Here is a 25,887-nt window from a genome sequence, read left to right on the forward strand (position 1 = left end):
CTCTACTTGGCTTAAGTCAGAAGGGAAATTATTAGTTTAGAATACAGAAAGTCCAGGGATGGCTTCAGGCAGGGCTGGATCCAGAAATCTAAACATGACATTAGGACTCAGTTTCTCTCCATTTCTGGGCTGGACCTTTTGTTGGGTTGGCTTCATTCTTTGCCTCCCCATGAGCCAAGCTCTCCTCATGGTCACCAGGTGGGTATGGCCTCATGGCCCCTCAGGTTAAGGTCTAAAGGGAAGAGTGAAAGTCGTTACCTGTCCCTATCATGAATGTCCCAAGAGTCATTTTAGTCACATGCCTACACCAGGCTGATCTCATGGCTGGAGATGCTGTGTGTGGACTGGCTGGGGCCTGGGTCACATGCTCCTCTCCTGGGGTTGGGGTGGACCCCACATATGGGACGAGAGGGGGAAGTTGGAGTCTCCAAGTTAAAGTCAGGGACTGTCATTAGAAGGATGGGGCACAGGTGCTGGGGAGTCCAGCCAGCAAACATCCACTACATCTGGCAAGAGGGGCGTGTTCTGCAGCCCCCCGAGCATCGCACGGATTTCTTTGCTGTTCCCTCCCAGTCTTGCTCTCTGCATTCCTTACCTTCTCGCCCATTTCCTAAGTCATCCTGGTGACGGTGTCATTCTCCCCATTTCCACGGTGACGTGCACCTTCTCTTTAGGTATCGGAGAAGCTCAAGCTGGCAGAGAAGACAGCCTTGGACATCGACAGGCTGCGGGACGGCTACAGGCCGGCCGCCAGGAGGGGGGCCATCCTGTTCTTCGTGCTGTCCGAGATGGCCCTCGTCAACGCCATGTACCAGTACTCCCTCATCGCCTTCCTGGAGGTCTTCGGCTTGTCGCTTAAGAAGTCCCTGCCTGATTCCATTCTCGTGAAGCGACTGCGGAACATTATGGACACACTGACCTTCAACATCTATAACTACGGTTGCACGGGTGAGCACGCCTCTGGTCTGCGTGCGCGCCTCTCTGGCGTCTGTGTGTCCACATCTCTTCTGCTGAGGACGAGAGGCAGATGGGATCAGGGCCCACGCCGACAGGCTGTTTACCTTCATTCCCTCTTCAAAGGCCCCTTCTCCCAACATGGTCACATTTGGAGGCCCTGGGGGTCAGATTCAACATATGGATTTGGGGGAACACAGTTCAGCCCGTTCCAGTTGGGCAAGAGGAAGGTCGAGGACTGTTGTCCCTATAGGGCTCGGTTACGTAGCCAATGCCTGCAGCCAAGAAGGTAGAATTCAAATCACAGATGTTGATTTAGACAGTTTTTCTTCTGTGTGTGTGTGCACGTGTGTGTTTTAAAGAACTTTTGTATTCAGCATCCCGCCATCCCTGACGAGTCTGCTGGTGGAATGCGCCTGCTGTGCCGCCCAGGTGGGCACATGGTGAGCTGCAGGCCGGGTCTGGCCCCCTGCCTGTTCGTGTAAATAATGTGCTGCTGGAACGCGGGCCGTTTGTCTGAACGTCTGTTTCGGCTGCCTCCCTGCTGCAGGGGCGCAGAGTCCTTATTAGGGAGCCCCGTCTGTAACGTCGGAAGTAGTGCCTTTCTAGACTTTTTCTTTCTTTCTTTCTTTTTTTTAAGATTTTACTTATTTATTTGACAGATCACAAGTAGGCAGAGAGGCAGGCAGAGAGAGAGAGAGGAGGAAGCAGGCTCCCTGCTGAGCAGAGAGCCCGATGCGGGGCTCGATCCCAGGACCCTGAGATCATGACCTGAGCCGAAGGCAGAGGCTTAACCCACTGAGCCACCCAGGCGTCTCCTCTCTAGCCTTTTACAGGGAGCATGCCAACGCCTCTCCTAGACGACACGAGACAAAGAGCTCACACTCAGAGTTAGGCAAACGGCCTGTGTTCGGTCGAGAAGGTGGCTCTGCTCTCCCTGGTGGGCGTGGTGGGCAGGGCCCCTGCGGACCCACACGAGTGAGCATGACCGCAGGCCGGCTCGTGGGCTCCACGTGCAGACAGAGCCCGCACTGTGTGTGCTGAGATGCCGCGGACATCCAGCGCCCGGGGCAGAGGGCTGGGGGTGGGCTGGCACCCCTCCATGTCGGGCCTTGCAGCTCATTTCTACACTGAAGCTTGTTGTATGAAGGAAACTCCACTTCGAAAGCGAATTTACTTCATCGGTGCCCGTCTTGATGTTTCCCTCCAGGGTTGTTTGAGAGACACAAGTTACTCTTTTCTTTCAATATGACGATCAAGATAGAACAAGCAGAAGGCCGAGTCCCCCAGGAAGAATTAGAGTTCTTCTTAAAAGGTGACGGATGTGCCTCCTCTCATTCTTCCCCGCTCCCTTGACCACCCCCACCCCCACTGCACACATGCATAAGATTGTTAAACCGCGGTATTACCAAACTTCTCCTTAGAACTCAGCTTCAAGCAGCACAGCTTTAGCAGGGGGAGCCATGGCGGGAGGGGGTGGGGGAAGGCAGGCTCCCCGCTGAGTAGGGAGCTGGACGTGGGGCTTGATCCCAGGAAGGCTGAAGGCAGATGCTTCACTGACTGCGCCCCCCAGGCGCCTCCCCCAGAGCACCGCGTTACGAAATATTTCAGTTGACACTTGCAGCCTCAGAAATGGTTGTGGTCTGGCCCAGAGCAGCGGGGGTCTGCCCACAGGCTGCCCCGAGATGGGAAGCCAGGCTGAGCCGCCTGGGACGGGTCCTGGGCAGTGACAAGGCAAGCCTACATGTCCTTCTCTGTCCGTCCCCTCTGGAGACGCGGGTCTGTCACCAGAGTGGGAGAAGTTGAAGTCCGGAGCTGCTCACTCCTGCCCGCACTGCTGCTGGCTGTTGACTTCCCTTCTTCTGCTGTGATTAGGAAACATTTCCCTGGAGAAGAGCCGACGGAAAAAGCCCTGCGCTTGGCTGTCTGACCAGGGATGGGAGGATATCATGCTTTTATCAGAAATGTTCTCAGACAACTTCGGGAATCTTCCCGATGATGTGGAGAAACACGTGGCGGTCTGGCAGGAGGTGAGACCATGTTCTGTCTCTCCTCCTTCCTTTCCTTCCATGTCGGTGGTCTTGAGACTTCAAACGTAGCCTTACTCCTTGTGAGTGAGAAGATATGCCTGAGTGACCCCGTCAGGGCGGAGTCAGCGCCCTCCAACACCCTTGATGGAATTCTGTTTTTTCTGGTTCGCTAGTGTTGGTGGGAGAACCGTCCATCCTTCTGTCCATCCATCCATCCATCCATCCATCTATCCATCCACCCATCTATCCATCCATCTGAGAAATGGGCACCTGTCACGGACCATGTCCCTTGGTGGGCACTGGGGACTCAACAGTGAAAAAGACTAAGTTCCTCTCTTCCTGAAGTTCGTAGTATTTTGGGGGGTGGGGAGGTAGAAAATGACAGATCAGACTAGAAGTGGCCCTGAGGCTTGTACTTGTGTAGGTTTCACTCCTTTACAGTGACTTTTGGGACCTTCATGTAACAATGGGGGCCTGTACCGTTTCTGGGTTGACGCCACCATGAATGTTCTGTGCTTCTCCCAGTGGTGCGACCTCGACTCCCTCGAGCAGTTCCCGTTCCCGTTGGGTTACAACAACGTCACCCCTTTCCAGAAGTTGCTTATTCTGCGCTGTTTCCGTGTGGATCGGGTGTACCGGGCGGTGACCGACTACGTGACTGAAACAATGGGGGAGAAGTAAGTGTGTGGCCGAGTTTGCTCGGCTCTGCTGCGGTCGCGTCTCCCCTGCGCCCTGGACTTGCAGATAGAACGGCTGCCTGGGTTCTGAGAGAGCTGCCGCCGCCCTGTTGTCAGGCAGTGCTGGTCACTCTAGTTCCGAGCTGTTCAGGAGAGCGATAGCGGGAGCTGCTTGTGTCAAGTATTCTAGAAGCCACATTCAGGAAGAAACAGGTGAAGTTAATTTTAATAGCATTTTATTTAACTCAGCACATTAAAATATCATTTCAACATGTAACCAAACAAACATGTAACCATACAAACATTATGGAGATACTTTATTTATTTTTGGTATTAACTCATCGAGGTCCCGTGTGAACTTGAGCTTACTGCCTAGCGGGGTTTGGATTGGCCACATGTCCAGTGCTCAGTGGCCACTGCGTCCAGTGGCTTCCATATTGGGCAGAACAACTCTGGAATGGAAGCCCGGCAGATAACTTGGGCTTGCAAACCCCACTCAGAGGGCAATGAGTGAGCGGGGCTGGCGGGGGTGGCGGCGCGTGGGAGAGCTCAAGCCTGGCCCACAGGACAGTTGCCCCTCAGCTCCTGACACCAGCTGGCAGGGCGCCCCTGAGTGACTGGATCCCCCGACTCTTGGAAAGAAGCTACAAACTTGGATTTCTATGAGAAATTGCCCAAGCCTGATGTATTGGTAACTGATTTTCAAAAATCTCAACAAGTGGGCCATTCCGGACGTACCTGTGGAGTTGTAGGCATGGAGACTCTGGGGGTGTTGTGGGGACATCTGCCTGGAAGGGTCCATTGGGAGGCGCCCCCACGGATGTCCTGGAGAGTGCTGGGGGACACAGTGGGTCCCATGTCCCCTAGGAGTCCACCCTCCCGGGTGTGACGAGTGTGTAGACACTGGACTCCAACCTGTGCAGAGTTATGCCAGAGGAACAGCTGGTAGGTTCCAGATGTGGCGAGGCGAGTTCGCTGTGGCTGTCCTCCAAGTCCCTGCTTTGTTTCCTTCACTAGGTATGTGCAGCCCCCCATGATCAGCTTTGAGGCCATCTTTGAGCAGAGCACTCCAAACTCGCCCATTGTGTTCATCCTCAGTCCCGGCTCTGACCCTGCCAGCGACCTTATGAAATTAGCCGAGCGCAGTGGTTTTGGAGGAAACCGCCTCAAATTCCTTGCCATGGGTCAAGGCCAAGAAAAGGTAATTCGTTGTTGGAAGGAACGAACTCTGAATTTAAGAGAGGTCCCTGGCCTCTGTTCACAGTGGGTTAGTATCTGGTTTCATGGGTGCTGCTCCATGCATGAGCTGGGTGCATTTCCGGTCCTTTGGGCAGCAACACTCAGGGCCCGGATGATGTGTGACAGCTGCATGGTCCTTGAGCAAGCTCGCTGTCACTGCTGACCCCGCCTGGCCGCTGTGGCCTGTTGTTCCTAATGTCTGTTCGCACTTAGTTGTGATCTCCTCCAGTCTTGGTGACATCCGTTTCAGATCAGGGCAGTCATGGCCCCTGGGGCATGGCCGCAGCCGAAGTCAGGGTGTCTATGCTACTGTCCCAGAGAACCTGGACTGGCCCAGTGGTGCAGTGGCCCTGAAGGTACTCTGAGCAATCAGTTCTTTGAACGCAGCCTCTGGAGCTCCTGGGCCCCTGGCTTCTTTGTGGCTCCTGCTGGTGTGGGCTATTTATTTTTTGGAGGGGGGGCGTGGAGTGCATCTCTAGGAGAGCATGGGGCAAGTGTGGCTTTGGGACACCAGTTGCTCCCCTGTCTTGTGGTGCAGGTGGCTCTGCAGCTGCTGGAGACAGCAGTGGCCCGTGGGCAGTGGCTGATGCTACAGAACTGCCATCTCCTGGTCCAGTGGCTGAAAGATCTGGAGAAGTCCCTGGAGAGGATCACCAAGCCCCACCCGGACTTCCGCCTGTGGCTCACCACAGACCCCACCAAGGGCTTCCCCATTGGGATTCTGCAGAAGTCCTTGAAGGTCTGGCTTCAGACAGACCCCCCCACCGCCCATGCCCCCAGCTCCATGCCCTGGACCACTGCCATTCCGCCGTGTGTGCGTGCATGTGTGTTTGGAAATAAACCTGGGACACAGTAGGACCCTCACGCCCACCCTTCCCGCGTCTGTCTCTCCCTCTCTCTCCTGAGCGAGGCACTGTCCTGGACTAGGCGATGAGTTTTGGGGGGACATTTACGACTCTCAGGCCTGTCCAACCACTTCTGCATGTATCCAAAATACTATCTAGGTTCATTTTCCCAAACTTCACATTTATCAAACCTTTTTTTCTCTCTAGTGATAGGCCTGCTGTGCTCTAGCGGCTTATCCATCCCGCTTAACTGACTCTCCAGAGAAGCCGTGTTTGGAAAGATTGTTTTGTCGCCTGTCATCCAGGCCGGTTGAGGGAAAACTTAACTACTTCCATTTTGCATTTGAAGAGTCTACCGCCCAGAGACAGTGAAAGAGCCTTCTTTGTTTCAGTTGATGAACAGGAGTCAGAACAATCTCTCGTTCCTTAACTTCTTTGCCGGGCCCCTCCCAAGAGATGTTTGCTATGTCAGGGAGGGGAAGGGTGGCCGCACAGAGGTGAAGGGAAAGCCGAGAGATCTACAGTTTGCCTCTTGCCTCTTCCAAGTCCAGGCTCATGGGTCTGTGGTTTTGGCCACGATGTGTCTTCTGACAGGTTGTTACGGAGCCGCCCAACGGGCTGAAACTCAACATGAGAGCAACGTACTTCAAGATCTCTCCTGACATGCTGGAGCAGTGTCCGCACCCGGCCTTCAAGTCGCTGGTCTATGTGCTGGCGTTCTTCCACGCTGTGGTGCAGGAGAGGAGAAAGTTCGGGAAGATCGGGTGGAACGTGTACTATGACTTCAACGAGTCTGACTTCCAGGTGAAGGGCGCGGTGGCTGCTGTTCCCCCTCAGCCCACTCGTCTCCCCCCACCCTTTCTCGAAGGTCACGACAGCCCGGCTGCTCCCACCCACACTTCAGGAGAGGGTCAGCGGGTGAGTGACTTTGTGGGGTGGAGTATAACCATGCCTGTCCCTCCTCTTTTAAGGTCTGCATGGAGATTCTGAACACGTACCTAACAAAAGCTTTCCAGCAACATGACCCTAAGATCCCGTGGGGCAGCCTCAAGTACCTCATTGGAGAGGTAGGAGTGTCTTTTGTGGGCTGTGACCTGGTGCCCTGTGCAGCACCTCTGAGCCCTTGGTGACTCCCCACTTGCTTCTGCCACCCGTCATTTAAAGGCCCTAGGTCTCTGAGGAATTCTGTTGGCTCATCGAACAGGTGTCTTTCTCCTGCTGGGCTCCATTTCTATGCAGGCTCTGGATACATCACTGTGGGGGCTGCGTTCTGTAGGGGTCGGCATGGCCTTGGGCCTGTCATTGTAATCTTCTCCTGTCTGGTGGCCATGGAGGGCCACTCTGGAGACCATTACTTTATACGCCCCCCCCCCCCCCCGCCATGGCCTGCAGGTGGCACACAGAGGGACGTCACCAATTGCAAAGACCAAAGTGGCGGCTGGCTTCTTTGGTGGTTTTGTGGTCTGTTCACTATGTTCTGGGGTTTGACAAATGGCATATGGGCTTGCCACACTTTGTGAGGGCACCTCTTGTTCACCATGGTTGCAAGGCTTGCCATCGGCATGGTTTGAGCTGCACAGTGGCCAGGCCAGCAGGAGGGCATGTCAGGTCTCAGGAGTCCCCTGCTGGGTCCTGTACTCCAGGCCAGCTCTCAGTCCCTGTACGTTAGGTCATGTATGGAGGACGGGCCATCGACAGCTTCGATCGACGCATCCTGACCATCTACATGGATGAGTACCTGGGAGACTTCATTTTTGACACTTTCCAGCCGTTCCACTTCTTCCGGAATGAGGAAGTAGACTACAAAATCCCCGTTGGTGATGTAAAGGAAAAATTCGTTGGTGAGATTTCCTGGGCATCAAAATGTATGTTAAAAGTGTTTTCTAAGGGAGACCCACCACACATTTCAGCTGTTCTCTCTTCTTGATGGTTCTTCTGACCCCTCTGCTGGTGGGCGTCCTCAGCTGGTGGGCGCGCTCCATTACGTTTTTTAGGGGGCTCAGTGTGTTCTTTATAGCCTCAGTGTTCATGGTGTTAGTTCAAATTTCCTGTCTTAGGATGAAATATCAGATTCTGCCTGGAGGGGCAGAGTGGTCCCCGGGAAGCCCAGTGAGCCGTTCTCATAAATGATAGACATACAGCTGGATTAGGGTGTGGTGGTAAAGAATTTTTATTTAAAAACACATGCAAGAAATTAATCTTGCATATCTGGGGATTTCTGAGGCAGTGGGCCCTCGGAAATAGAGGGTGGTGTGATAGTGTATTCTCTGCTCTGATTATAGAAGCCATTGAGGCCCTCCCACTGACCAACACACCCGAAGTGTTTGGTCTTCATTCCAATGCTGAGATTGGATATTACACTCAGGCGGCTCGGGACATGTGGGCCCACTTGCTGGAGCTGCAGCCTCAGACAGGTGAAGTCTACTGCGGAAGACAGAATTGTCTGGTTAGGGTGGAAGGTGTTGGCACACAGTGCTGTTGGTGCTTGTAGGTTGTATATTGTTGCTGCCTTTCCAAGAACCAGAAGGCTCAGGATGCCCCAGTCCTAACACTCAGATTTGTTGCTTTCCCTAAAAAGTGTCCTGGTTTTAGGGGAATCCAGCAGCGGCGTTAGCCGAGATGATTACATTGGCCATGTTGCCAAGGACATAGAAAACAAGATGCCCAAAATCTTTGACTTGGACCAGATCAGGAAGCAACTTGGGGTGGGCATCTCCCCGACGTCAGTGGTCCTTCTGCAAGAGCTGGAACGCTTCAACAAGCTCGTCATACGGATGTCCAGATCTCTGGCTGAACTTCAGAGGGTGAGCTTGTCCCTAACAGGCACACCCCTGCCTCGATGCCCCACCCAGTTTTCTGACGGTCTCCCCTGACTGCCCTTGATTCTGTGAACAGGCCTTGGCTGGGGAAGTTGGAATGAGCAACGAGTTAGATGACGTAGCTAGGTCTCTTTTCCTCGGGCAAATCCCTAATATCTGGAGAAAGCTTGCCCCAGACACGCTGAAGTCCCTCGGGAACTGGATGCTGTACTTCCTGCGGCGGTTCAGCCAGTACACATCGTGGGTAAGCAAACGGCAACTGTCACTTTGTTGGTTTGGCCTGGACCGCCCCCCCCACCACCACCTCCAGCCCCCAGCCCCTCTCTAACTCAACAGAAGTGGTCCCTTCTGTTCACAGCTGATTGGGTGTTCTAGAAGTGGTCTTTGACTCTACGGGCATACCTGTATTTTTTTTTCCTTTTTGTTTTGTTTTCAAGACTGTGAAGCCTAGTATGCACAATCTGATTTATTCATCTTGAAGTCCATCTTGGCCGTTGTTCCTCCACGTACCCTTAAATCGAACTTACTCTTTTCAGGGGACTCTGTTTTACAGGTGCTCCACGTCCTTTCCCCAGATGGACACTTAAGTGTTTCCATTTGAGTTTCTTCTCTCTTAGCCAGGATGGGCAATGCTCTGGCGCCTGTGTCCGTGGTCACAGGCACGAGTGTATTTCACGGGTCAGTCCCTCCAGTGGCAGAGCTGGTCCCAGCCTGTGCATTTCACATTCTGCCAGCTCTGGTCAGAGGGTCTTCTAGAGAAGTGGAGACCACAGTGAATGAACACAAGCATTCCCTCCCCTCTCGGCAACACTGTGTGCTCTTAATATTTTGGATCTTTTCTCCCTGATAGGTAAATAGTAATACGTTTGGGTGTGCATTTCCTTGATTATGGTGAGGCCGAGCGTACCTCATTTCTTTTCCTGTGAATCGTCTTTGTGTCTTGATTTCATTTTTATCGAATTCTGCATTTTATTTTATTTTATTTTTTTTAAGATTTTATTTATTTGACAGAGAGATCACAAGTAGGCAGAGAGGCAGGCAGAGAGAGAGGAGGAAGCAGGCTCCCTGCGGAGCAGAGAGCCCGATGTGGGGCTCGATCCCAGGACCCTGAGATCATGACCTGAGCTGAAGGCAGCGGCTTAATCCACTGAGCCACCCAGGCGCCCTCAAATTCTGCATTTTAAAATGGTCTTTTAGAGCTCTTTGTTTTTCAGGGAGATTAGCCCTGTGCCTGCCAGTGTTGTGTTTCCCCCAACTTGCCAAAAGTCTTTTGATTTTGCTTATGGCATTTTTTTTCTGTAAGAAAGTCTTACATTTTTATTAGTCAAATATATCAGTCTGTTCTTGTGTGGCCTCTGGGTTTTGCATTCCCAACTCCAAGATCTTGACAACGTTCAGTGGAGATTTGATCTGGTACTTCTGTGGCTTTGTTATTTTATATCTAAATCTTTGCTCCTTCTGGAATCAGGCAGTTCAGCTTGCTTTCCCCAGCAGGCTCCCGGTTGTTCCCAGGCCCATCTTTTTGCTGCCAAGGTGAACCATGTTTTTGTCATGTACCAAACGTCTGGTCAGCACTGGCTCTGGCACTTGATGGTGTCCACAGGCTCCTGCCAGCTTCCCTCCTTTCCCTCCAGGTCACCGAGAGTGAGCCCAGCGTGATGTGGCTCTCGGGGCTGCACATCCCAGAGTCCTACCTCACGGCCCTGGTGCAGGCCACCTGCCGGAGGAACAACTGGCCACTGGACCGCTCCACTCTGTTCACGCAAGTGACCAAGTTCCAAGATGCAGATGAAGTGAATGAGCGGGCAGGACAAGGTACGGCCAGCTTGCTGGGGAGGCTCCTCCCTGAGCCGTCCCCGAGTCAGACCAACAAGCGTGGTGTGGGCCGAGATGGGGCCAGCCCACATCTGAAAGTGAGGCTGCTGCGGACAGCGGCGCTGTGTGCATTCTCTGCGTCTTGACCTCTGAGGATGACCACATGCGCTGCTCTTCCAGTTTCAGCACTGAGACCTGGGGTGATGTCAGGAGAGGCCTGAACCCTGTTCGCCATGCTTGTTTGTGAGGAGTGGGCTTCTTCTTGGTCAGAATTAGGTCTTTCAAAGAACTGGATCACTTGAAGGCTTCCCTGGAAACCCTGAGGGCACCGGGGCGTGGGTACCAGAAGGCAGGTCAGACGAGGTCGGATCCATTAAAATGTAAGGTCAGGTCCCTTCACACTGGTGAGTGATGCCACAGACTCTGGCAGGGAGCTGCCATTTCCCAGGGCTGGGCCCCGGAGTCCGAGGACATTTAACCGCGAGCAACAAAAGCCCTCTTGAGCAAGCCTAGACAGGCTTCACAGTGGAGACACAGGGGTGCTCACCATCCCCATGGCATTTGGAGGAACTGGCAGGTGTCAGGGCCACCACACTCTCTGGGTGACTGTTCTCTTCTCTGCCGCTGTGCGTGTCTGCTGTGTCCTGCTCTCCAGACACTATTTTCTCTGCTGGGCTTTGGCTCCCTGCTCCCACTCCCTCTGGCTCAGGGCGGCGGACTTGGCCTTGCTGTGGTACCAACTGGTGCTCCTGTCTTTATAACCCGGGGGTTCCAGTGGTCTAGGGCTGTGAGCCTTGAAGCAGATTGCTAGGGGAGGCTACCACCCCTTGTCCCCTTCACTGAGACTGTGGAGGAGGCTCAGTGGGGTCTACAGACCGTCCTGTTTGGGCTGTCGCTCGGCAAAGGGAAGGAAGGCCTCCCCTTTTGGAAGAAGACCTGGGCTGTGTCTGGGGAAGGAGAGTCGGTTGGTTGTCTCTGTGTGTGAGCCGTGGACATCCGGGAGAGCTGCCGGCGCCTCCCCGTGAATACCGGTCTCTTCCTGGTATCTCCAGGATGCTTCGTCTCAGGACTGTATCTAGAAGGCGCTGACTGGGATGTAGAAAGAGGATGTCTTATCAAGAGCAAACCCAAGGTGCTGGTGGTCGATCTACCGATTCTGAAGATCATCCCCATCGAAGCCCATCGCCTCAAACTGCAGGTGGGGAGGGGTCACGCTTGGGGTGGTTCAGATGGTCTTGCCCTTTAACCTTTCATGAATGGGGGAAGCCCTGAGCCAGGGCAAGAGCGTGGAGTCACTTCACGGGAAGACCCACACGTGCACAGGCGTGTAAGCAGAGACTTGCCGGGCGGCATGGCTTCACACTCTGAGCTGTGGTCCAGCCTAACTTAGGGAGAAATGCCTCCCTTCCCATCACGTCTTGTGGGCATTGCCTGACGCAAGTCCCTACACCCAGGGCGGCGGCAGCAGCAGGGTCCTCCTGGCTCACGCAGCTCGGATCCACATTTCCTGAGCGTGTCCCCGGGCAGCAGCCCTATCTGTGCTTGGTTGTGGAGGGCAGCCCAGCTGGGGTGGGGGTGGGGGTGTGTGTGCACTGCACCATCAGCTCGCACACTGAATATCCCATAGCCCAGGGTTGAGCTCCTCTGCCCTCCTGTGGTGCCCCTCACTTGCCTCTCCTTTGCAGAACACCTTCCGGACACCGGTCTACACCACCTCCATGAGAAGGAACGCCATGGGTGTTGGCCTGGTGTTTGAAGCTGATCTCTTCACCTCCAAGCACATTTCTCACTGGGTGCTGCAGGGGGTGTGCCTCACCCTGAACTCCGACTGACCCTCTGGGCCAAGAAACCTGCACACCCAGCTCCGTCCGTGGCTGGCCGTGGAAATGTAGGCATTCTGCTGCGGTGGTCACGTCTGCGGTCAGCTCTCAGGGCCTGGAGCGGCTGGGGATGGACAGACATGGGATTTTCTTTTCATTTGAAATCAGCTGATTTACTTTTTCTGTAGAAATGAAGATGTTTCTTAAGTTTAACTTAAAGAGTTAAACTGTTTCTAAGGATTCTGCATATTTGAGAAGTAAATACTAGAGAACATTTTAAGGTATGTCGTTTTCTTTCCCTTCTTAGAGATGTGTGATTAGGCGAAAGTCCTGGGCTGCTGGGCAGGGTCTGGCAGAGTCTCCTTCCTGGGCCACCCCACCAGAGATGGCACAGTTGCCTGCTGCCCCCCTCTGCTCACTTCCAGAGCTCTCCAGCCTACCAGGTGGAAGTAGGGGTGAGTTCCCTGAGCTGGCATGTCATCCCTGTATGAGCTCCTACCCGTACCCTGGCTGGATCTGCATGGGATTGGGGGCAGACTTAGAGCATCTGGGCCTGGATCCTGGGCATCCCTTCCTTCCACACACCCTGGGGGGCCAGGCCTGCTCGAGGGCAGGAGTGGCTTTACACTCTGAAAGGGAGGAGCCCGCTGGAGCACCAGCAGGGCAGAGGGGAGGGGCCAGTCATGGGCATAAGGAGCTTCTGCCAGAACCTGGAAACACAGAGCCTTCTCAGGGGCGGGAGCTGTAGGGGAGAACATGGGGTAAGAATGCTGTAGTTACGGCAGGGCTGGGGGGCGGCCACCTGTTTCTCCCCCTCCCTCAGCCTACCCCCAGCTCCTCCCTCAGGTGGTTTAATAAAAGACACAAAACAGAAAGAGGCAGGTTTAGAAAATAAAGTTTGTTGGGATCTTGAACATTTTGGATAAAACTAACAAAAAATATGAACACACGTTCAGGTTGTGGTGGTATGAGAAGTAACATCATCTTATTTCGTTCCCGAGATACACATCTACAGCTGCTAGGCTATCCGTGCCGCCCTGGGAAAGGCTTGTTGGGAGGTTACAGGGTCTCCAGGAGGGAGCAGGGGCTGCTCTGGACGGGCTGCCCTGGAAACTGGAGTGAGGGGTCAAGGTCGGCCAGCATGTGTTGCTCCGGCTGTATAATGAGGCGTGTGACTATCCGATTTTGTTAACGTCGAGTAGTGATGCAGCCTGCGGCCTGTGCTCGGTCCACGAGCGCGCGGAGGTTACACAGAGTGGGATTAGAAGCAAGCAATTCGGCACAGAGGTGTTTGGCCACAGCGATTAGTAAATACGTATTCTGCAGCAGGGACACGATTGTATTTTGGTGTCAGTAAGAGGGCAAGAGGAGCAGGAGAAGAATCATCTGTTGACAGGTCTGAAAAAAATTTGGCATGCATGGGAAGTAAGAAAAAAAAAAGGTATGGATGAGTTTTTCCTTGTAGTGATCACAGTGCATCGACAGCCGAGGGTGAAGGGTCGCCTGGGGCAGGCTTCACACAGTTCTGTCCGTCCCTGAGTGCTTCCTCACGACCTTCCCTCCGTTCACCTGGTCGACCGCCAGCGTCTCCACCTCGGGCTGGGCCTGCGGCGGGGCGGCGTGGTGGATGCGGTGGGCCACCCCAACGTGAGCCTTGTGCGGCTTCTCACGGGCCGGGCTGTGCTGCTCGCTTGGGCCACGGTCGGAGGCGATGGGGGGGATGACCAGAGGCCTCTCCTTGATGAGGTGGACCTCGGCGGACTCCCTGGCCAGCAGGAACGGGGTGGGGTCAGGCATGGCATCCACCGGCTCCCGCAGGAGGAGTTTCCGGCTCTCGGCCCCAAATCTGTAGACCTCCTCAAATTCCGGGTGCAGGGGGGCTGAGAGACTCTTTTTCATCCTGCGGCGGGGCGTCTCGGGCAGCTTGTCCTTGGGGGGGGCCGGCTTGTAGCTGGCCAGCACGGGGCTCCCGGAGGGGCTGCCATCCGAGGCCCCCCCGGCGCTCAGGAGCTTCCGCTTGGCGGCATGCAGCTGGGCGGTCAGGTAGGCGATGGTGCCGGCGCGCTGCTCGAGCTCGCTGGACAGCATGTTCAGCTTGTGGCTCTTCACCTTTAGCTCCTCCAGGTACTTCTTCTCGCGCTCCTTGACGGTGTTCTCCAGCACGGCGATCATGGCATTCTTCTGCTCCAGCTCCTTGAGCAGCTCGTTGTTCTCCTCCTCCTGCAGCTTCAGCTGGGCCTCCAGCTCCTCACATTTTCTCTTCAGTTCGCTGCTTCTGGAAGCCCCATCTCCTGGAAGAGCGAGCCGAGAGGCAGGATTTAGCACCCCCAGTGCGGAGGCAGGAGTCCTTCTGGCTAGGCCGGCCTCCCCTCCCCGGAGCCTCTTGCTCCCACCGCCCCGCCCTCTCCCAGTGGGTGCAGACTGAGTGCCTGCTGCGCCCCGTTCCCTGGCTCACCGCACAGAGCGATGCCTCCGCGCTTCGCAAGTGCGGAGGTCACAACGGGCAACCCCAGGCTAGCTGCCCTCAGTGGACACTTAGTGGGAGCTGCTCCCCGTTTATTCCTGTCTGCTTGGGCGGCATTCACTAGGCGCCCGCTCTACTGCAAGCACCGTTCGGAAAGACCTCTATAGACTCCGTCCGTAGCTGAGCAACACAGCTCTGAAGCTGCAGAGGAGACAGGAGGGGAGGCCGCCGCCTCCCCCTGCTCATCCTGTCGGCCTGTGCCTCCCCGTGTGTGTCCACCGTCAGCCACTCAGGGACTCCCCTGGGCTTCGGGGGCCTGTGCCGGGCCAGGAGCCGGTGTCTGCGGGCACGTCTCACGTGGGCATGCGGGCCAAGTGGGGCTCCAAAGCCAGGGCTATGGACCGATGCTTGTTGGCTCCTGACTTTGCAGGAGCAACTCCGGCTGCCTGCCCTGCCTCCCTGAGACTCCAGAGAAAGGCTCTTGGTGACCGTTGTTCCCAGGGATCAACACCTTCTATTTTACTGATTTCCACCCTTCTATAGAAAACTCTGCTCTACCTCCTCCTCCACACGTGCATCCTTTCTAGAAGATTCCCCATAAAAGATGCACATGCACTGAGCTGAGGCAACTGTTCTTAATCACACAGAGCCAGACTTCCCCAGCTGCCAGAGTGCTCAGTCACTGCATCACTTTACTTCCTTTTCTTTACTTTTACTGTTTTAAAGTAATCTCTACACCCAATAGAGGGCACGAACTTACAACTGCAAGAGCAAGACTCACACTCTATGAACTGAGCCAGCCAGGTGCCCTCACTGGGGCACTTTCTAAACAGATTCTCAGGTGCCCTCCCTGAGCCTCGGAATCAGAACCTCCAGGGGAGGGGGTCCAGGAGCCTGTATCTTCCCCCCATGCCCCCAGACGTGTAGGCTCTGCCTCCACTAACGTAAAGCAGTGACTTCCAGTCCTGGGGAGGGGAGATTCTGTGACCAGAATGCAGCCTATTTAGGAAAAGACATCTGACTCCAGTATGGATTCTGCACTTTTCAAATCCCAAGTTGGTTCCAGGGAGCAACTAATTGTCTTCGGCACAGGGGAACCTGTTCTATCTCCTCTGCCCCAGCTGCCATCAGGTTGATACCTTCGGGGGTCCCTGAGGGTCGGGTTGGGGGGAAGCATTTCTGGGACTACAGTCTAGAGAAAGGTATTCACAGTCCTTTGGGGACGATCTAGTCAATTGGTCCCTCACTCAACAAGTGTGTTGGGAGCACCTACTCTGTGCCAGGCTCTGGGTGAGGCTCAAGGAACAGAAGAGGTGGGATGTTGCTCCTTCTCCTCTTTCTGGTTTAAATTACATTAATTTATTGATTAGAGAAGGAAGATGTTTGCTGGAGAAAAATCAAAGTCAAGAAAAGACATTCCAAATAATGTGTCCACCAAAAGAAAATAAGCCCCTCCTCCCTCCCACTCCACTGACAGGCCGTCATAATATCTCAGGCTCCAAACTTCCTTCCTATCTTTTCTTAGAAAGCTCTGGTCACACATGCAACACTTCCTAGCAGATGTACTTTCTTCTAAATGTGTAGCTGGTGAACAAATGGCACCAGCGTGTGCCAGAACCAGAAATAATGCCGCCGTTCACTTTTGGGGAGAAAGTTCTTACCTGTCTGGTCCGAACTTTTGAGTGTCAGCTCATATGTTAAATCTAAAAAGGAAACCGTATATGTTAATTTTGTAAAGCCTTCATCAGCTCTGAAAATGCAGAACCAATTCCCACAATCAGCCTGCAAATCCCGCCCAGACAGAGCAGGATTTGGCAGCATTAGCGGCTGGCGTGTGAATGGCAGGAGCCACTAGTGGCCACTGTCCTTCCTAAAGCTCAGAGAGACCCTCCTTCCCTAAGCCACTCCCTGGCATCCACAGTTAGCAAGCAGCTTGCTCTGTGTGTTACACTTTGATGATCGGTTCCAAAGTACATTGTAAATCCTAACCATTGCATTTTGACCTTCTAAACCCTCAGTATGCCAAGAAATGGCTTTGTAGCTTTACGCTTGATGTGCGTCGGTTGGGCAGGGGATAAGGGAAGACGCTGAGAGAGACTCCAGTGATGGTGGGCTTAACGAGGTCAGAGAGAAGTGAAACCCTTTTTTGCCCCACTCCTAAGTGAGCCTGGCACAACTTCTGAGCTGGCCGCTGTCTCAGACAGTCCCAACAACGGGTCCTGCTTTGCTCTGCAGCCCCAGGCGGGCCTAGGGCCCTGCTCTGGGGGGTCGCGCGGGGTCCCGGTACCTGTGCAGTGTTGCTGCAGCCGCCTGATCTCGGCATGCAGCCCCTTAAGGGTGCTGGCATGCTCCCGCTGAAGGAAGAGGAGGTTCTTCTGGGCGCTGTGCAACTGGTTCTCCAGGTTTGTGGTTGCCATGCTGACATCCAGATGACCTGCGGGAAACACAGACCCTAGTGGCTGTCTCTGACAATGAGGGTTCTGGGTAGAAGGCCGGAAGAGGGCGCCGCCTTTCGCCTGCCCTCCTTGACTTTGAGGAGGTTGCAGGCAGCATGAGGTCTGGCTCTGGAGGCCGAAGGGATACATCAGACCTGGGTGCCCTGATTCTAAATCCTAGCCTTTCCACATGCCACATAGACTTCAACAGACTGTGAGCAAAACTGCTAGACTGCCAAAGATTTCTCTGACAAAGTACACACGGACAGCTTCCTCACAGGAAAACCGGGCACCTGGGCAACGGGGCGAATGTTTCCTCAAAATGGTATTGGGAGCTGGCCAAAGCGAGGAGGAGGAGGGAGACGCAGGGAGAATTCTAGAAGGAAGTCCCTGGATTTCACAGAGCTGAGAGGAGTCCCACATCTTTCTTTGGGAAAGGGCCATGTGGCAACTATGGGAATATGGAGTATGTCCCCAAACCCAGCCTCACTGCCCATGGTGGCTTCAGTCATCAGTCATCAGCTGCTCTCCCAGGGCCTCAGATTCTCTGCCTTTACTGTAATTCGAGAAATGTGGTGAAGTCAATTGGTCTTTCTGGAAAAGCTACCAAAGAAATTCAAGACGCCTTGCACAGCACTGAAAAATGGCAAAGGACGAAATGTGCATTATTTGCTTATAAATTATTCTTGCAGATACAGAACCTCAGAGTGCAGTTTTCCTCATTTGCTATGCCAAAGAGCCCTCCCAGAGGAATACCACTTCTCAAAGGGCTTCCCGTATGTGGATGGCTCTGGAGATGACCACACACCCAGGTACTGTCACCACACTGGGTGACACCAGTCACTGTGATTTGTAAGGCCAGTGACATAGTTGCAACCCCAGCTCTGGACCTAAGAAAAGTTCGTAACTGGACATGCATCTTCACTTACACGGAAAAGCTTCCTGCCATCTCCTCGGGGCATAGGCCTCACTCCAAAGTAAAGTTAAGGAGGAAACAGAGTGTGACAGGCAAGCCTGAGAGGGAAGGTAAAAGGAACAGGTAGAGAGCTACAAAAGGACATGCCCGGCAGGAGAGGGGCACAGCCCAGCAACCGCTGGCAGTGTTAGCCACTACCCCTCATCCAGGGCGGGGTGGGAGGTGCAATTTGGCAAAGTGTGTCTAGAGCCTGGGAGTGTATCATCCCTCTGACTTCACGATTCCACTTCCAGGAACTGACCGAAGGAAAAGATTTACTTTTGTGTGAAAAGAGGTAGCTGTGACCATGGTCGTTATAGTGCAGTTGAGTCAGAAACAGAATCCAACAAGAGGGAACCAGCTAGGCAAATTACAGCGATCGCTTCTAAGGAGCAGAGATGAGATATCCCAGGCCTCTAACTCAACTTCAAGCTGCAGCTGAGGCCAGGGTCGAGTTCCCATCAGACAGAGCTTTTCCATGAGGAGAGTGTTCAGCCTTCCAGTTTCCACCCCGAAGGCTTATCTTTGCTACAAGCGCAAGTGCTCCTGTCCAGGCCCTGGGCCAGGCAGGGACTTCCACCCGGGACCAGGGTTCTGGAGAGCCGATGCTGCCCGACCAGTGCATGGTCCAAGAGTAGGATGCTGACCTTAATGTAGGAGCCAGCCATGCCAAGGAGCGCGGGTGGGCTGGCAGGTGTGCTCCTGTGGGAAGGAGGCCCCTCTGGCTTCCTGCTTGATGATAACTTTATAGACAGGCCTTGGTCAAAGAAAATGGGGAACATTAACATTTCAAAACAGTTTTGTCCAGCACCACTCATACAAGATGAGATGTGCCCATAATCTACCAGAAGGGGCCAGGAGGGGAGTAAAAATAGGACCTCAGCAGCCACCCTGTTCCAATCACAGCGTGGTACTACGTTTTACTTGTAACAAATTTAAAAATCTGATTTAAAGAAGCATTCACATTCTACTTGCCTCAGTGGATCAGCAGCTTTGAATTGTACTTAATCTGTAATCTATTAGTTCACCACGGCAAGTACAGAAGTAAGAACATGCCCTTGAAGCTTCCCATTGTCATGGGCAGACAGTTTTGAGAAAAACACAAGGTGAACAGAAAGACTAGGAGTCTATAAGGTGCAGAGCTGGCAAGGGAGCCATGGCGACTCCATCTGAGGCCCCGAAAGCAGGAGGACAGGCGTTGTCAACCCCGAGGCATCTCACTCAACTGGCGCCCTCCCCTTCCCTGCACTCTATGCTAACGTAAGAGGCCCAAGTGAGGAGATGCTATCTGGGCGGGGGTCCCTCTAGCTGTTGGATACACAGCAACAGTGCAGGCCCACTTATACCCAAGGAAGCGAGTCATGTCTCCTAATGGTAACCAAGCTACTCAATTCTCTTCCATCCGCTCAAAAGACTGACAATATCACTGACTTCCTGATGACAAGGAGTTGCTATAGCTTAAAAGAAGTGATGCTTTCAATTTCTTATTCTTAGCTCTTGTGACATGCAATCACGGTCATGACCTCATCCTTCCAGTAAATTGGCAAGAACGAAGCTACAGAAATCTCCCGTTTAGACCACAGAGATGCAGCTGGGAGATGTGGCTAATTTGGAGGAAGAAATGAAGGTGGTCCTGAGAGGCTTAATTCAGAATTTCTAAGACACTCTGGGAGTCAGAGACACAAAGGAGCATTCGTGACTCATCCATGAAAGGGTCAACGTGATGGATGAAGGTAAAAATGCAGGGCGTCTACTACCCATGAATAATACATCCTGCTTCAGTAAAGGCATTCATCCCCTCTCGATGGTGTGTCAACCACTAATGGAGGGCGACACTCCCAGAGCACGGCTTGCACAACACTGCACTTTCTGGGTCAAAAGGGCATATGCTACAAATTGTGGGTTCTTTGTATTGCGGCTTTTTGTCTCGAGGCAATCCAATTTTGTTTCTAAGCATTGCTGGGAGCTGTCAGCAATTTCATAGTTATTGGCTTGGCCAAAGGCAGCGCGGCCTGGACACTGTCCTCCTCTCCTCTCAGAGATGCTGTCCTCAGCTGCAAAAGATGGGCTTCCAAGTGACTGGCATTCCAGGGCCCGGCCATGGTGGCAGCCAGAGGGCAGGACCCCCACCCATGGCATACATGGCTTGGCCAGGGTTCTTGGGCTGAGGCAGCGGCCACGATATCCTGAAGGGAGACCGCTGAACAGGCTGCCTTGACCACGATTTGGAGGTTAAGTCACACACGGATGTTTTTCCTGTGGTAATTCATTAGGTAGTTAATTTCTGTTAATTGGCGATTCATTCCTCATGTTGGGAAAATTAATGCTTGACAAAGGCTTGCTGTTCCAAATTCTAGAGAGGGGTTTTGGAGACCTGGCCAAGACTGCCTCCCAGCGTGGGGAGGGATGTTAACACCATCTCCTGGTGATAACATGCTTTTAATGAAGGTCCTTGGAGAGATGTTGGCCCCGACCTCGCTGAGGCTGCTCTGCGGCAGCACGAGGACAAATGGCCTGTCAGTAGCTCGTGTCCGATGCTCATCCTAACTCACAAGTAATGTTCTTTCCTCTCTTTCAGGGCATTAATGTATAAATGATGACACGATAATTTTATTTATGAGCCATCTCCACTTGTACACGCACCAAGTGCTCTCCTATCACTTACGTCATTTGTTCTTGCAGTACTCCCCCGAGGAGAAACAGGAATATCCCACCGACGAGGGAACTCATCAATCAGGGAATGCTGCATCTGAGCCTTGCGGCTTCTCTGGATCCTCAGGCTCTGTGGGCGAGAGTCCTGAAGGCTGGGGGAGGTCTCAATTCCATGCAGGAATCCAGATGCTTTCCCAAATGTCTGCATCACATCTCAAACGCTCTGACCTGGCGCGGGGAATAAGCAGGCCACCTCGCGGTGGCCATTCAGCATGGGAGCATGGTGCCCTCTAGCCATACCAGGCCCGGACAACGTGACGACCTACACTGCACTGCTCACCGGGGCAGGATCCATGGGCTCTCTGCACTCCAGCTTAGACAAACAATGACCGAAGGGCACCACTCACCAGCCAGTATGGCAAAAAGTCTCACCAGCAAAGTTGTCTAGGAAGCTGGCTGAGGGCAGGGCACTCTGGGCCTAGCAGTACGCTTTATGAAGCCACTAAGCTAGCTTGAGGAGAAATATTAGGGTACACACAGCATCGCATGTGTGTCCTGGTCTTTGGGGTCTAGGAGGGTGCCCAGCCCGAAAGCCAGAGCCACAATCCTCGTCGTCTGGGGCTGACTCAGCAATGAGTCTGTGTGGGGTCAAAAGGCCACACCTCTGCCCCGCTGCCTCTAGCAGCTCTGGTGCTTCCATGGGGAAGAACAAGAGCCAGACTCGCTTTCGCTCCTTTTAAACACATACCTTTTCCTCAACATCCCTCCTGAGCACACATGCCACACACGCAGATCTTGCCTACATTTTCATCTGCAAACACAGCTCTGACCATGTCGCATCCCTGTGATTCATCCCAGAGGCTCCGCCTGCTCTGTTGCCCTCCCTAGCCTCCCTCCACACTAGTGCCCCCCCCCATCGAAACTGTTGTCCTCCCCCACCTCATCTGCCACACCCCTCCCTCAACACAGGGCCTTTGCATGCCTTGTTCCCTCCATTTGGAATTCTCCCGGTAAACTACCTCCTACTCTCTTGCCTAATGAACTTCCATTCTTCCTTCACATCTGAACTCACGCATTACCAGCCGGCTTCAGATAATTTTACAATGCTTCCTATGTTGCCGAGTGGAGGTCTTCACAAGAATTACACGCATTAATCAAAAAGCACTACGGCAGCACTGATTTGAACATGACCTCATCCCCAACTCCTTGACACGCCAGAAGCAATATTTTAAAGTGTGCTTTACCACATTTCTTAGACTAAAGCAATGGAGTATTTTTGATGGGAAAGGGTCCCACCATATAAAAATGGGAAACTTCTTTGTTCCTGGGCAATCAAAAGCAGACTTATCTTTTCGCTCAACACAAAGCCTGTGGAATCAGGGTAATAATTTTAGAATCTGAAAAAATAGCACACTAGCACTCACACAGTAGCTGTGAATTAGTTATAAGAAGCTATTTTAGATTCTAGTCATGAATAAGTTATAACCCATTCACGTTAGGTTCCCTCATGCCACGAGTGATCAGAACAGCTGCAATCCGTCCTGCTGCCCTCTCTGCGCCTTTGGCAAGGCCTGTGACCTGACGGGAGCCGCCTGGCCCTGAGCAAGCCGTGGTGTCCCAGTGTTCTGTGACAAGGACCTCTGTGGCCTTCTCCCGGGGACTCTGTGTGCCACTCTCCTACAGGTCCTAGAGTGTAGGCATTGCCATGGAGAAAATGGAGGTTGGCCAGGGACAAAGACAGCAAGTGTAGCCATTCAGTGTGAGTGGATTTCTAGCAGGGAAGTGGTTTTTTTAGGCAGATTCCTGGACTCAAACAGTTGCGGGTGAAAAAATCTTCAAAATCAGTTAGCTATTCCAACCCCCCTTTATTTCAAGATTAAGAAACCAAGGCCCAAAGACAACTTGCTGAACACAGGGAGATAAACAAGACCAGAACAGACAAGCTCTTGAGGAGGCTTACCGGGATTAAATCTGAACCCCATCTTGTCACCTAAATCACCATAGGATCTAACTCATAGAGTTGTTTCAAGAGCAAACTGCAGCCACATAGAGGGCCTGGGTGCAGTAGGCGCAGTTAGCTGTAACTAAATGTGAGCTATAAATGTTAGCTATATTGTTTCATGTAAATGCTGGCCCACAGTTACGCAAACAAACCCCCAAGTTGCTTATTGAGTCCTACCTTCCTGTATTTCCAAAACATCATCTAAGTATGGAAATGAGCAAGCGAAGAAATTCTAGTTACCTCTAAAGAGAGAAACATAAAAGGAAACAGAAGTATTTTCTGCTGGCCTTTATCTTCCATTTGCACTGGAGAGAAGCATTTGGACAAAGAATAAAGTGTTAGGCAGAGCAAGGTGCCCTCAGGGACTTTAAAGCCTGCTTCTTACTTAGAAACAATCTGAAATGCTCTACAAGAAGCTAAAAAGGTCCAAGACTAATTAGGCCATCAACTCTCAATCCAAAATACCTGCTTTTAGGAAAGAAAACTTAACTGTCTCTGAAAATGAATACTGACATTATTCTGAATTCACAACAATCCTAGGTAAAAAAACGTTTGAAGTTGTAGCACCTATTTCCACTTGCACATGTATTTAAGAAATTCAACTTTAAGAATCCCCAAGAATTAGGACATCATTGCCAGGGCACGTAAGCATTCAATGACCACTCCAGAAATATTCTGGTAAAGAGAATGAATACCTTGACAAAGTGGAAGCAAAAGGGGCACCTTGGTGTCTCAGTCATTTGGATGTCCAACTCTTGATTTCCGCTCAGGTCATGACCTTGGGATCATGAGATGGAGCCTTACACTGGGCTCTTTGCTTGGTGTGGAGTCTGCTTGGGATTCTCTCTCCCTCTCCCCTTCCTCCACTCATACTTTCTCTCTAATTAAAAAAAAGAAAATGAAAATAAAAACAAAAACAAAAACGAGAAGCAAAAAATGTTGAAAACCAAAGATGCAATTGTTCTTGAAAATGATGGAAAATCTTTACTAATTATTCTTAGAGAACTAGATTTTTTAAAAGTTTTATTTAGGGTTGCCTGGGTGGCCCAGTTGGTTAAATGTCCTGCCTTTGGCTCAGGTCATAATCTTAGCATCCTGGGCTTGAACCTTGCATTAGGTTCCTGCTCAGGGAGGGACGCCTGCTTCCCCCTCTTCCTCTGCCTGCCACTTCCCTTGCTTGTATATGTGCTCTCTCTCAAATAAATAAATAAAATCTTAAAAAAAATGTATTTGAAAGAAAGTGCAAGGATGAGGGGCAGAGCAGATGGAGATGATGGAGAGTCTCTGGCTAGGTAGGTGGCACATCTTTTTTAAATAGGTATGTCCCCAAAAGCTAAAAGAGGAAAACTCCAGTAGAAAGCAAAGAAAAAAGAAAAAAAGGAAAGCAAGAAAAGCATCTTCTGGTTTTTTTTTTTTTTTTTGGGCAAGATAACCATCTCACAAAGTAATCTGAATGTCTGCTGATAAGAGGTTAGCATAGCATACAAACTCTGAGATCATCATGAATGATCATGTAGGTATGTATTTACCAACAAGGAAACAGTCTATGACAGGGTAAATCAAGAAAGTATATAAAAGTTGTATATTTAATGTCACATTTTTGCCTATATAAATGGAGACAACATCTAGAAGGATATACAACAAAGTGTTAAAAGCATTTATCTCTAGATAGTGGATTGTGGATGATTTTACTTCTTAAAAATTCTATTTTGATACTCCCTAAAGGTACTTAAATGATGAATATGTATTATAGTCAGAAAAAAAATTAAAAAGTGATCCCTCTCAAAAAAAGATAATCATTACCTATCCACTAGCAAAGCAGTATCATGTTTTTAATTATTTTGTTCCAGGATAGTCTTGGGTTGCTTGAACTCTTTACCAGAACCAGGAATAATTAACGGGAAGGCCATTTTTACAAAAGCAAAAATTCGGGTCTCCCTGAGCCATACAATGATCACCATGTGCACTTGAGTACCTCCCTACTCCCATGCATTATGCATTCTTGTAACTCTCTGACATTATCCATCATAAAGCACAAGGCCCATCAACGATTCTTTAGACACTGACAGCCATTTCCTCCTGAAAGCATGTACAGCCTAACATTAAAGTGGTAATAGATGTGATTAGAGAGATTGGCAATTAGACACGGGAATGTGATATGTGACTGTCTGGGAAGTCTGCAGTCACCAGGGGCCTCCACGATGGATTTATTAACCAAGTTTCTCTGCAGTCTGATTATCTCATACTTGAAGAGTTTCTGTTTGGCTTCTATTTAAAAACCACATCAGGTGTCTACACACTGGTAGGTTCTCAGCCCCTCCACACGAAAACATCTCAGTCTGTGTTTCAGATTGTCTAGGAGTGTCTCTAAGGGGCAGTGCAGGCCAAGGTGGGCAGATGCATGAGCTCCACGGCCTAAAATCACATGGTACCTTCTGGGAGTGCCCTGGGCCTCCAAGAACACTGGGGTACTTAATAGCCAGAAGGCCCACACCATGTGGCAGACACATCAGCACCAGCACCCCCATCTCCTGGCTAGGGGTGGGGGTCGATGTCCAGACATAATACCAGTAGAGACTCAGCTCAGCACTTTTTACATCAAAGAGAAAAGTCTTAAAGAGAAGTCACCTCCAGGGAAAGAGATGGCCAAGTGGTGGCTCCACTTGGCCCTTCCCACTCTCCCTACGGCCCTCCTCCTGTCCTTCCGCACAGCATCCAGGATGACTGCCCTCTGGGGACCACCCCGGTAACCTCATTTCAGAGGCTAGAGATGAAAACATCCACAACTTAATAGCAACGCCACTGGCAAACTTCTAGTAAACTTGTCATTTACCAAGATGGTCATGAGCCAACAATTTAGGGATATATAAGTCTCCCACTTACCACACATACAGTTCTATCCAGTGATATTTTCCTTTAAATGGAAGGGAAAATAAGCAGGTCATATCTGATTAGTTTTCCATTTCTACACTGACTGTGATTACTGCAGATTTTAATTGTCTACTGGTGGGTAACCTAAAAGATGTAGTGACCCAAATGCAGAACTGCCTTGTCACAATAATGAAATAGGAGATTCTCCTTAAATCTTAGAACTTGACGATCACAATCTAAATTGTATGTCCTAGGCTGAGAAGATGTGTTCACTTGCTTTAAAAATATCTCTCGATATGCTTTGCCAAA

General features: G+C 51.7%; 2 protein-coding genes across 5 annotated transcripts in view; one reads left to right on the plus strand and one right to left on the minus strand.

Annotated features, from left to right (window-relative positions):
- Positions 1-12,968, plus strand: part of DNAH10 (dynein axonemal heavy chain 10) — a 146,059-nt gene extending 133,091 nt beyond the window's left edge. The window contains 15 exon segments of the mRNA XM_046025237.1: positions 675-948; positions 2,165-2,269; positions 2,830-2,984; positions 3,510-3,661; positions 4,679-4,862; positions 5,439-5,639; positions 6,340-6,549; positions 6,717-6,812; positions 7,415-7,586; positions 8,028-8,159; positions 8,338-8,549; positions 8,641-8,808; positions 10,199-10,379; positions 11,432-11,577; positions 12,065-12,968. Coding sequence (XP_045881193.1) covers positions 675-948; positions 2,165-2,269; positions 2,830-2,984; positions 3,510-3,661; positions 4,679-4,862; positions 5,439-5,639; positions 6,340-6,549; positions 6,717-6,812; positions 7,415-7,586; positions 8,028-8,159; positions 8,338-8,549; positions 8,641-8,808; positions 10,199-10,379; positions 11,432-11,577; positions 12,065-12,211 — 2,535 coding nt within the window. The 3' untranslated portion in view covers positions 12,212-12,968.
- Positions 12,969-13,078: 110 nt separating this feature from the next.
- The window catches only part of CCDC92 (coiled-coil domain containing 92), a 29,515-nt gene continuing 16,706 nt past the window's right edge, over positions 13,079-25,887 (minus strand). For 2 of the 4 annotated variants that reach the window (XM_046025238.1, XM_046025242.1), the window contains 3 exons: positions 16,951-17,097; positions 16,325-16,366; positions 13,079-14,490 (listed from right to left, as the gene is read on the minus strand). In XM_046025238.1, the coding sequence (XP_045881194.1) occupies positions 13,715-14,490; positions 16,325-16,366; positions 16,951-17,080 (948 nt within the window). In that variant the 5' untranslated portion in view covers positions 17,081-17,097 and the 3' untranslated portion in view covers positions 13,079-13,714. Of the gene's footprint in view, positions 14,491-16,324; positions 16,367-16,950; positions 17,098-20,718; positions 20,836-23,402; positions 23,547-25,887 lie in introns of those variants that run through there. The other 2 variants (XM_046025241.1, XM_046025240.1) reach the window with 2 other exon arrangements.

This window comes from Meles meles, chromosome 12 (genome assembly GCF_922984935.1).
Source record: "Meles meles chromosome 12, mMelMel3.1 paternal haplotype, whole genome shotgun sequence".
In the NCBI taxonomy this organism is placed as follows: domain Eukaryota; kingdom Metazoa; phylum Chordata; class Mammalia; order Carnivora; family Mustelidae; genus Meles; species Meles meles.